An 11125-nucleotide genomic window follows, 5' to 3' on the forward strand; every position below is an offset into this window, starting at 1 on the left:
CGGGGACAGCAAGCCAGCACCGGACACGGACACAACGTCACTCTTTATCTTAAAAAGTACGGAGGATTCTGGGGTTAAGTACACAAAGCACCTAGGTCCTTCGGGTAGTTTAGTGTCAGTTCTACAAAGTAAGCTTTGGCTTCCTGGCACCACTGAGGCTCAATCTCCCGGAAGTCTTCCAGAAGGCAGGAGAGGAGAGGGATCCAGCAGCCATCCCTCCTTGGTCACAGTCACAAGGTGGCCTCAGGCCGGGGAGGAGGAGACAACGAAGAAGAAGCGACGATATCCGAGGGCTATTTACAGGGGGGCTTCTAGGGAACCGGAGGAATCACTTCATGAATGCCACCTCCGGGATCTTGCCCTCAGCCTGGGGAGAAATGAAAGGTCAGCAGACAGGAAGCCTGTCCCAGCCCCTCGGCTTGCTTGGCCTTCTTTAAGACCCAGAGGTCTCCGTCTTTTTGCCACTGTTATTTCCAAAGGTTACCTTGAGTTGTGTGAAGACCTGTGCAGATCTGGTGTAGTCCCAGTCATTGTCCTGAAGGCACCTGAAGTGGAGGAAGAGCCAAAATACAGTCACTCTAACCTCTTAAGTGCTATTTCAAAATCCACTTTGTAGAAACACTCTCCCCCTTTGCCAACAATTACATTTGAATAAATTTGTTTTGGAAGAAGTACAGCCAGAATGCTTCTCAGAAGTGAGAATGGCGAGACTTCATCTCACGTACTTTGGATATGTTATCAGGAGGGACCAGTCCCTGGAGAACATCGTGCTTGGTAAAGTAGAGAGTCAGTGAAAATGAAGACCATCCTCAATGAGATGGATTGACACGGTAGTTGCCAACAAATGGGCTCAAACAAAGCAACAACTGTGAGGATGGAGCATGACTGGGCAGTGTTTCGTTCTGTTGTACGTGAGATTGCTGAGTCACACTGACTTGATAGAATCTAACAACAATATGTATTCTTACACATTCTTGTACTATTTATAAAAACAAGAAAGTTGTAAAAATACAAATATCAATGGTCCATCAAATTCAAAGAAATATTAAATCGCTGTCAAGAACAAGGTAGTTTTTATACTGCTAGGAAAAAAATGTTTACGGCCTAGGTAAAAAAAAACCAAGTTGCAGAAGAGTATGTAAAAAGGGACTTGGTTTTGTTCATGAAATTTGTTATGCGCATTTATGTGCAAGCCAGTTTTTATGGGCCACCTTTTTTTAAGCAACAAAAATGTTTTGGCTTTTAAAATTTCAGGCTCTTATTATTCACTACCAGCCCTACCTCAGTTTACCCCGATGCCTACACATGCCCAGCACTCACTTCTGGGACCACTCGAGGTTCATGCCAGATTGGGTAGAGAATGCCTGCAACATTTCCTGTTGCTCCGGGGAAAGGGTGGGCACTGGGCTGGAGGAAGGTGTGGGGGCAGGCATGGCGAAAGCTCTCTGGATCTCTTCTGGGCTGGCATTCCGCACAAACAGCTCGTCATTTACGATGCACAGCCTTGGGGACAGAAAAAGCACCTCATAGAGTTGGACAGACCACCTCATCCTCTCATCGTTCCCATTCCCACTGACTCTCAAAACTCAGGTTCCTTCAGTACCTACAAGGTCCCCTTCCCTCCTAGCTGTTACCATTTATCATTTACCCCCACCGACAGACTGGGTTTGGAAGGATTATCTTCTACAACCCAGGGACAGTTTTTAGCCGTCATTTCGTAATAAGCTTTAGCACTCAACACTGTTACACCAATTTACAGATTAGAAAACTTCACCATAGCTGGAGGTGGTGAGGCCAGGATGAAAACTCAAGACAGTCCGACCCCGAGAGAGCTATGGCTCCTCCTAAACCCCATGTTAGCTACCTCCTCTGATTACCCCCTGCCTTTCTGAAATTCTGAAAATATCCCTGAGGACTAATTCCACCGCTAATTGCCACCCCACATGGTAAGCAGAACACTTACCCTGAATTGCTGGCAGGAACAGCAATGAACGTCCGGGTGAAGGCTCGCAAAGAATCCCGAGACTTTCCATCCACTGCAATGGTAGCAAAGGCAGTGACCCCTTAGAGTCGTTCATGCTTTATTTACAAACATCTTCTCGAGTCACGGTCTTATTTCATACAAAGGACCAAAATGGACCAGACAGGGACGATTATGTACTGGGGAGCAGGGGTGGGGTGATGTGCCAGAGGTCAGGGAGGACAACCACAGTAACAACTATTACCACTGACAGGGCCCCTGTGTGCCAGGCCCTGCGTCAAGTACTTCCTAAGTTACACCTCACTGACTCCCCCAGCACCACTGTGAGATGGCTCTTACTAAGCCCCTGTAAAGACTCTGAGGTGCAAAAGAAATGCAACTTGCCAACACACACAACCAGGGCTGGGATGGAAACTCATTCCCACCTGACTCCAAAGACCCATCATGTGTCCTCCTAATCCTCAGGCATTTGTCACATCCCAAACAGGAGAGACAGGCAGAGAGGATAGGCCAAACCAAGACGGTTGACAGGCAGAATGAGGGGAGGTCAGGGAAGAAACAGCAACTGGGAAGCTGAGAGTGCTTAAGGAAGTCTAGCTGGGTGAAGGCCCTCTACAAATTCGGGAAGGAATCAAAGAATCCTTACCTTCCTTGAAGACCCCACTGACGGAAAAACACAGCAACGTGCTCTGCAGAAGTACCATCAATTACAACTTAGGCTTTCCAGCCACAGCCTCAGCCCCTCCACCCCACTTCTTAGCCCTCTCAGCCCCCAATTCTGGGGCTTCTGTCAGGGAAGAAACAGGTGCTTACAGTCTGGGCGCTTATGTCTACCACGAAGGAATTGATGTCATGCTGAGTTCTGGGCAACTCATTGAGGAAGGCAACAACGTTGAGGCGTGTGTGCTTTAGCAGGCGGAACCGCAGGCCTGTGGACCAAGATCAGGAGGCTGAGCTCCACTACCGAGGCCACACCCCTCTGCCCACCCTGCTTGGTTCACATCACACACTTACTAGGGTCTTTAAGTTTCTTCACATTCCTGCTATCCTTGAAGTACTCAGCCAAGTTGCTTCTGGGGGAAAAAGAGGAAAGTAGGCAGTGGTCAGAGCAGTGTGGTTGCTAGCAGGTGCTGGTCTGGATCTGCTGGGAAGCCCTGCAGTTCTGGGCAGGCTCTGGGCTAGGATGCTCACCGGTTAGGATTCTGGGGGGTGAAAGGAATGCTCAGGGAGCAGCAAGCCCCATCGTGGTAGGCATCTAAGAGTCCCTGCCGGTCTCCAGAGTCATAAATTCCATAGTATCTGTGGGGAAAGCAAAAGGACAAGCCTGAGCTCCGCAGTCTGGAGCCACAACCCATTGCCACTGAGTCAATTCTGACTCATAGCGACCCTACAGGGCTGGACAGAGTAGAACTGCCCCATAGGGTTTCCAAAGCTGTAAATCTTTACGGAAGTGGACTGCCACATCTTTCTCCCATGGAGCGGCTGGGGGGTTCAAACTCCCGACCCTTTCACTTAACCACTCTGCTACCAGAGCTCCTTTGAAGTCACAGGGAGACCCAGAAGCTCTCAAGAATGTGCTTGGGCTAGCCCAGCTCTCCCCAGCCTCAGGGCCCTGGATACTTACTGCTGCAGGAAATGCAGGACCAGACTCTTCAGATTCTCCGTTCCAAAATAGCTTCCCTGGAACCAAACAGGTATTAGGAGCATGTAACCAACACTATCCCCACCACAAGTCAGAACTCTGTCCTGGCTTCTCACCTTGCAGGGAGGTAGCATCGTGGGGGCTTCAACATCAAAAGCAATTGGCGGGGGTAACTCATGGCCGTCCTGGGAAGTGAAAATTGACAGCGTAAACCAGAGACAAAAGGCTGGACGAGTAGATGGAAGAGCTAACCGTGGCAGGTCAGAGGTCAACTATAGAAGAGGCAGGGGAAATGCACAGGCAGGACCAATCAGAGTCTTCATCCTAGGGTCCAGAATCACTGATATATGCAGCTTTTGCGTATGGGCATTTTTCTGGGAAGGACTACCACCTTTGTCAGGTGTTCAAAAGGGTCCACATTCCCAAAGTAACGGTCACACAAAAAAGCACGTCAGATGAGACCTTGGATGTGGCAGATGCTGTGCTCGTTAGAAGGAAATTAAAGCAGTTATGGACTCACCAGGCGTAATAACTTGGGGAATCTTTCGCGAATGGCGCTGTCAAGAACGGGACAGAAGTGAGTGATGCTTCAGAGCCACCGTGCCTCCTGGGCTGCTCTAGGAGCAAATATACCAACACCCGAGGGACAGCCCATCCCACCCTGTCCACCCTCCACGCCTCCCTAGCCTCTGAGCTCAGGGGGAAATGGCCCTTGAGCTCCTACCCCACCCTGCCCGGGGCACCCAAAAATGGACTGCCTTGAAGGCTGACTCTCTCTCTCTCTCTCTTTCTGCCTGACCCCGAGTGCCACAGTAGCAGCACCCGCAGCCCAGGCTTTAAGCCCAGGCCCTCCTTCCCCTCCCTGCCCCCTTACCTTCCACCTACTCACCTGTGCAGCCCCGGGAGGAGGGAATGGGGTGGGAGCCCAGGGGCTCCGCTGCCTCACCAGGTGTCCATCAGTTCTGCCAGGTCTGGCCTTGGCCAAAACCAGGACACACCACAGGGATGGCACAAGATGTTGGGGCAGGGAGAGGAGCAAGGCAGGGCTCAGGAAGAGGGGAGCCAAAAGAAGAGAAAGAGGAAAACAGAAAGAGAAGAAAAGCAAGATGGGGCAGGGGCAAGCGAGAGATGGGGAAATAGAGGGAAGCAGAGAGAAAAGGGAAAGAAAAAGCAAAGAGAAAGGGAAAGAACTACAAGGCAAGGAAGCATTTAGAAAAAAGGGAAAAAACAGGGCAAAGGCACCCTGCCACAGCCCTTTCCTTCAGCTGCCCCTTTCCCCATGCTCCAAGGTAGAAACAGGAAACAAATCTTTGCTGTGGCAGGTGGGCAGCTGCTGTTGGCCAGGTCTCTGTCTGCTACCTGGGTCCCGCTCTGAGCTGGGCGCGGGAAACAAAGCAGCCATGGGGGCAGGAGACCTCCCTCAGAAGGGCTTGAGCCCCTGCAAAGTTGGGGGGGGTAAGGGTCTGTGCCCCACCTCTGTCGGCCCCCAAGTTCTCTCCTGATGGCCCCTCTGCGACTGTGCCTGTCTTAGGTTGTTCCTTCCCTGAGGAATCTTACCCGTCTCTGGCTAACCAGCCATCCTCCGGGGCCAATCAGGGTGATATGAGGTGTGATGTGAGGGAGGGGCTGTGCCCCCCGCGAGCGTCAGTTCTGTCTCCTTGGTAGCCTATGCCCCCATGGCCTCCACGCCCAGCAGCTGGCTTGGGATTCCCCCGCCTACTGGCGGGGCCCCGGCTTTGGTCACAGGTCTTGGGGAACCCAGGTTTCTTCTCCAGGGAGGGCCAGCTCACAGCATTTGGCAAGAGACAGAATGCATGGCACCAGCCCCCAGGAGGCCTCAACCTCAGCATGGCCAGGAAAGCCCAGGCAACAGCCTTGGGTATGCAGACAGGAGAAGGGGGGTCCCTCTTGGCACAAAGGCAAGAGGGGCCATCACAGGAGGGAAGGCCCATTTCAGCAGAAAGTCCCAGTAGGGAGGGCTTTCTGAGCCCAGGGATACCAGGCTCTTGGCCACAAGGCAACCCAATATCTGGGGCAGGTACAAGACACTCCCCTGGTCATGCCAGGAAAGGGAGATGCCATCATCTTGGAACAGGGTAGGGAAATTCTAGAAAAGGCTGTGTGCAGGAAGGAAGAAGAAAGGCTGTAGAACCAGGCAAATGGGTAGGCAGGTGAGAAGGAAGGAAAGGAGACCTGGGGGCAAAGCTGGGAGACACGGGCAGGGAGGAGTATGTGATCCTCCCAATGGACAGGTGGTTCCAGCTCAGGGCTGCACATCTCCTGCAGACGGGCACTGGTCAGGGTGCATTAACTCAGCCTCCCAGGGGGTGAAGGTCCCCAGGAGGGGAGACAGAGGCTGCAACTGACCTGATGTAGGTGGACTGGTCTCGGAAGGTGTCGCACAAGGGGTTTCCATCGAGCCACAGCTCTTCTAGCTTCAACGCTTTTACCTTGTCCAACTCCCGCTCGGACTTCAACTGCAGACAGATGGAAGGAAAGAGAGGTGAAGAGACCGGTAAAGAGAGCCAGCAGATCCCTACACCCCAAGTCCCTATGCTCATCTCTAAGACCCATCCCTTGCCTCCCATCATCACCAGGCAAACCCTCTCCACCCTCCTCCCACCTCATTAAAAACACAAGCAGACTCTCAATTTTCACCTCATTTCCAGAGAGGTTTAGGATCTTTAGGTTGGGTGCTTTCTGCACTATGCTAGACAGATCATCCAGCCGGTATAGCTTGTTGTTGCTCAAGTTCAAAGACAATAGCTGTGAGGAGAGAAGAGTTTAAAGGAAGTGCTGCCGGTGTCAGGACTGAGACAAATCTGTCCCCCAGCCCCATCCTACTTCTTCAAGCCAAATACTGGGCCAAAGGCCTCACGCCTTACCTCAGGGATGTTCTCTTCAATGATTCGCAGGGACGCCGCCATACAGCTTCTACGATTCAGGACAACGTCAATGTTCTGGGCGACCAAATCTTCGGGAAGCAGAAAGAAAGGAAACATCACTCTGAAAGGGCTTGTCCAGGCCAGCATCAGCACCAGACATTCTCCCTGGGAGATCCCGTCTGCCTTCACCTAGCTGACAATTAGTGCTATCAACTATACCTGGGTCGGTACGGAGGCCCTTGAGGTCCAGTGCTTGCTGGGAGCCATCATATCTTTTGCTCATGATCAGCTAGAGAGAAAGAGAAAAGGTTCAGCTGTGACTGGGGATGTGTGTGGGGATGGGGTGGAAACACATTGCTCGAGCCTGCCTCACCTTTAGCTGCTCTACTTGTTCTGGCTTCAGCTCGTTCTGCACCGTTTGGGGTGGAGCTGAGGGGTTGATGATGATTGATATCTGCAGGGAAGAAACAAAGGGCAGGGTAAACCCCAGGAAGTCCAAGCCCCAGTGCTAAGACCCAGTCCCTGCCCTGTGCACCAGTCCCCATATCCCGCCAAGCCAGGGCCCTCTACACATACCCTTCGGTTCTCCCGATCCAAAATCTTATAGTTGACAGCCTTCAGTGCAGAGGCGGTGCTGGCATCTTCAACAAAAAATTGGGCCCGTGTGTTCTCATAGTGAAACTGTAAGAAGCAGAAATAGCAGCATTAGACTTAGAGCCCAGACCCCTTCTGCCCTCCAAGGTGCCCCACCAGCCTGAGACTGAGGCCTTATTTCACCTCGACAGGAGTGAAGGGAACACTGCACTTGCTCTGAATCAAGCTCAGCAGCCAGGCCTTGTCGTATTTTCTGCCATAAGGAATCTAAAAAGGAAAAAGAAAAAAAAGAGAACAACAATACGTAACTAAGGTAGAAGAGCAAACCCAACCTAGTGGCTTTTTCAGGCCTTCTGCCAAGCTTTTAAAAGATTTTCTAAGAAGAGGACTAGACATATGCTCATTATTTAAGTTAGATGTGAACCCCTTAACTTGCTTCCTGTCCACTTAAACTTTTTTTGCAAAAGAATAAAAACTTTTGGTTCTAAAAGCTCCAAGATTATCGTTTACACCTTGCCTGCCCCTCTGAGAACTCCAGGGATTCTAATTGAGACAGCCAGGAGTTTCTCTATCTCCCAAGCACAGTTACCATGTTTCCCTGTAGATGGTACCCCCATCCTGCCTGTTCCCTTCTACAGACCAACTTTTTGGTGTTCTACGATACTGATCCTTAGGCAAAACAGACAGATGCCTAGTTGTAAGATAAAGAGCCGAAAAGACTGACTTTATGAAATAAACAGGAAACGCTTTCACTGTGAGCCCAGCCCCCGTCTCCCCTACACCACCTACTTCTTTTCCAAGGTACTCACTGTAATCTTGAACCAGTTCTTCGAGGTCCCATCCTGGCTGGTGCCAGCCGCCCCCCTTTCTGGAGGAGCTCTGTCTCTCCGCACAGTGACGTGGATACGGCCTCGATCGTGCCAATTATCACCGCGACGGTTGGGTCGGGCAGCATAAGGGTTGCTGTGAGGAAAAAAATGTCCGTAAGTGCTAGAAAATTCTTCTCAAAGGCCTCCACACTGTTATCATGGCTAGAGCTGAGGGTGTTCAACCATTAAGCCGATTCTGGCATTTCTCATCCTTCAAAATGGGAAAGAGAAGGGGTATGGACAGTAAGAGAGCTGCAGAATCTGATGGGTCACTAAATTTCAGCCAGACCAACTGGTCACTTACTATCGTACTCGGGGACCATCCTGGGCATCAACCATCGCCACATCGCCATCATCTTCCCCAAGGCGAGAAGACCGAGTACCAGAACCGCCTCTTCCAGAGCGACGGTTCCCCTCGCCATAATTCCAACGGAAAGGACCCCGGCCTTTTCTTCTTCGAGGTAAACTAACACGGTCATCGTGCTCTGGAATCGGAAACAGGAACACAAATTAGTTAGAAACACATCAGTAGTCCAGATACCCTGGTGTGGCAATCACAGTATTTGTCACCCTGTACTACTAGACGAGATACATATAACAGAGGCCACCTCCACACAAACCCCTCTGCCTGTCTAAAGAGCCCTCTCTGAGAGATGGCATCTTCAAGGAAAAATTCTTGGCAAACTGTGTTTAAAAACCAAACTCGTTGCTGCAGAGTCTATTCCAAGTCCTAGCGACCCTATAAGGACAGAACAGAAGTGTCCAATAGAGATTCCAAGGCTGTAAATCTTTACAGCAGCAGACTGCCACATCTTTCTCCCGTGGAGCAGCTGATGGGTTCGAACTGCAAAACTTCTGGTTAGCTGCTGAGTGTTTTAACCACTGCACCACCAGGGAAAACTGTGTAGGGCTTTCGAAAATGACAGCAGAATTTCGTACTACAGAAAGGAGAAGCAGGCTGTGGAAATGTGGGTAATCCAAAAGTATAAGTGGACACAAATCAGACCCCCAAAGTCACTTAAAGTTCCTGCTTTCTCTCAGCCTCCCAGGTCTACTCAGTGTAACCTGATTTCTCTCACACCTCCTAACCTAACCAATCACAATGATGACATCAGCTTTTGGTAAATCGTACTTTTTACCAAATGTCAACCCCAAATATGACCAATTTTAGGGCCACCTTAAAAAATCTCCCTGCTCTCAAACTGCCACTCTGAAGTTTTGTGAATGAGTCCTCCATTTCCTTTGCCTGAAATGCCTTTAGCTGTGGGGACAGCTCCTAGACTCAGGCTCGAGTGGCGGCTCCAGCCTAGGACAGATGCTCAACAAAGGAGCCTGGAATGAGCTCCAGGGACATGATTCTCTGAATCCAGATGTGTAGGAATAGCTTTTAAGAAACGGTCCATGACTCCCCAAGAAGGTCTACCTAACGCCTGGTATCCTCCAACCAAGAAGATCTGCCTAATGCCTAGTATCCTCCGACCAGTGAACCCCAACAAACTGACCCAGGGAAGGAAGAAAAAAAAAAAGAATAACAACAGCAGCTCACATTCACTGCACGTTTTCTCCAGTCTAAACACTATGCTCCAGGAACTTGACTTGAACCATCTCATTTAAGCGCACACACACACACACCTTAGGAGTTAGATACTATTATTACCTTATTACAGATAACGGAAGACAAGGCCTGAGTTTAATTAACTCACTCAAGCTTGGTGCAGCCAAATCAGGATTCAAACCTCGGCTGTCATGCACTCCTAACCACTGTTGGTTGTTAGGTGCCCTCAAGTCAGTTCCGACGCAGCAACCCTAGGTACCACAGAACAAAACACTGCCTGATCCTGCGCCATCCTCACAATCATGGCTACGTTTGAGCCACTGTGTCAATCCACCTTGTTGAGGGTCTCCTCTTTCTGACTGATCCTCTACCAAGCATGATCTCCTTCTCCAGGGACTGATCCCTCCTGATAATGTGACTGAAGTACATGAGATGAACTCTCGCCATTCTTGCTTCTAACGAGCGTTCTGGCTGTACTTCTTCCAAAACAGACTTGTTCGTTCTTCTGGCAGTCCGTGGTATATTCGATATTCTTTGCGAACACCATAATTCAAAGGCCTCGCTTCTTCTTTCATCTTCCTTATTCTTTGCCCAGCTTTCGCATACACATAAGACGTTTGAAAATACCACGGCTTGGGTCAGGCGCACCTTAGTCTTCACAGCGACATCTTTGCTTTTTAACACTTTAAGATGGTCTTTGGCACAGATCTGCCCGATGCAATACGTCGTTTTTGATTCATGAACACTACGCTGGACTAAACCCAGGAGATCAGAATATCGAGGTGGTGTATAGGTGGTCTACGACATTAAGCTCAAACGGCAGGAAGAGGTACGATACCGACTACACGCGGTAGAAAACTGGGCACCACGGCAGCCCAGATACACTGAGTCACATTAAAGGAAGAGTCGGGCCGCCAAACTGAACTGACAGGCATCAACCACCCACAGTTCAAAGGAATCCTGTCACCCCACCCTGAGCCACCCGCTTCGAGCCGCAGGTCCTCACGCCAGGATTCCCGAGTCAACAACCCCGGCGCCCACCTCGAGTGCGGCTGGGGCCTCCCGAGGCCGCCTCGCCCCCGGCCCGCCCGCCCCGCGCCCTTCCCCACGGACGCCGGGCCCCTCGCGGCCTCACGCCCCGGCGCTGAGGCCTAGGCCGGCGCCGCCCACCCCGGCCCCGGATCGCCCCGCTCCGCCGCCCGAGGACCAGCACTCACCGCTGTACGACTTCCCCTCGTCGGCCATGGCGCTGCGACAAGCAGGGACGCTCAGGCGCGGGCCACCAAACGTCCGAACGCCCAGGCACCCAGGCCGAAACACCTCTACGCCCGGCACCGCCGCATTTGCCCGGAGGAGCACGTCGCGCGCCGCCGACGTCCCCAGTTGGTGGGCGGGGCCGCCGGGACTAGCGCAGCGCACTGCGCGTGCGCAAACGGCAGGACGCGGCTGGGGGCGGGGCCGGCTCCGAGGGCTGCGCTTTCGGAGCCCGGAATCCCAGGCCCATTCACCCGCCACCTTCTTCGAACGTCGGCCGGCGCTCCTCCGGCACCTCCGGGGCAGTGGCGGGTTAACCGGTAAGCACGGTATGCACGGGGTTAA

General features: G+C 51.7%; 1 protein-coding gene across 1 annotated transcript; it reads right to left on the reverse strand.

Moving 5' to 3' along the window:
- Nucleotides 1–24: 24 nt before the first annotated feature.
- On the reverse strand, nt 25–10923 carry NXF1 (nuclear RNA export factor 1). The gene is made up of 21 exons (XM_049892272.1): nt 10744–10923; nt 8276–8456; nt 7912–8065; nt 7286–7369; nt 7085–7189; nt 6882–6962; nt 6728–6797; nt 6509–6597; nt 6282–6389; nt 5991–6100; nt 4144–4180; nt 3740–3808; nt 3606–3661; nt 3173–3280; nt 2996–3054; nt 2795–2910; nt 2628–2670; nt 1964–2036; nt 1321–1503; nt 485–545; nt 25–367 (listed from the first exon to the last, which is right to left on the reverse strand). Exons 1-21 carry the CDS (start codon nt 10769–10771, stop codon nt 329–331), a joined length of 1854 nt encoding a protein of 617 aa, XP_049748229.1. The 5' UTR covers nt 10772–10923; the 3' UTR covers nt 25–328.
- Between the last annotated feature and the right edge of the window lie 202 nt (nt 10924–11125).

Source organism: Elephas maximus, chromosome 7 (genome assembly GCF_024166365.1).
Source record: "Elephas maximus indicus isolate mEleMax1 chromosome 7, mEleMax1 primary haplotype, whole genome shotgun sequence".
Taxonomy (NCBI): domain Eukaryota; kingdom Metazoa; phylum Chordata; class Mammalia; order Proboscidea; family Elephantidae; genus Elephas; species Elephas maximus.

Excerpts from the sequence above, each read along its gene's own strand:
- NXF1 (XM_049892272.1), bottom strand. The coding sequence starts at position 10,771 with ATGGCCGACGAGGGGAAGTCGTACAGCG. Across the intron at positions 2,911-2,995 it reads GAAGAAACTTAAAGACCCTA|GCCTGCGGTTCCGCCTGCTA; the intron begins GTAAGTGTGTGA and ends CTTGGTCCACAG. Across the intron at positions 1,504-1,963 it reads GTTCCTGCCAGCAATTCAGG|GCTGTGCATCGTAAATGACG; the intron begins GTAAGTGTTCTG and ends TCTGTCCCCAAG.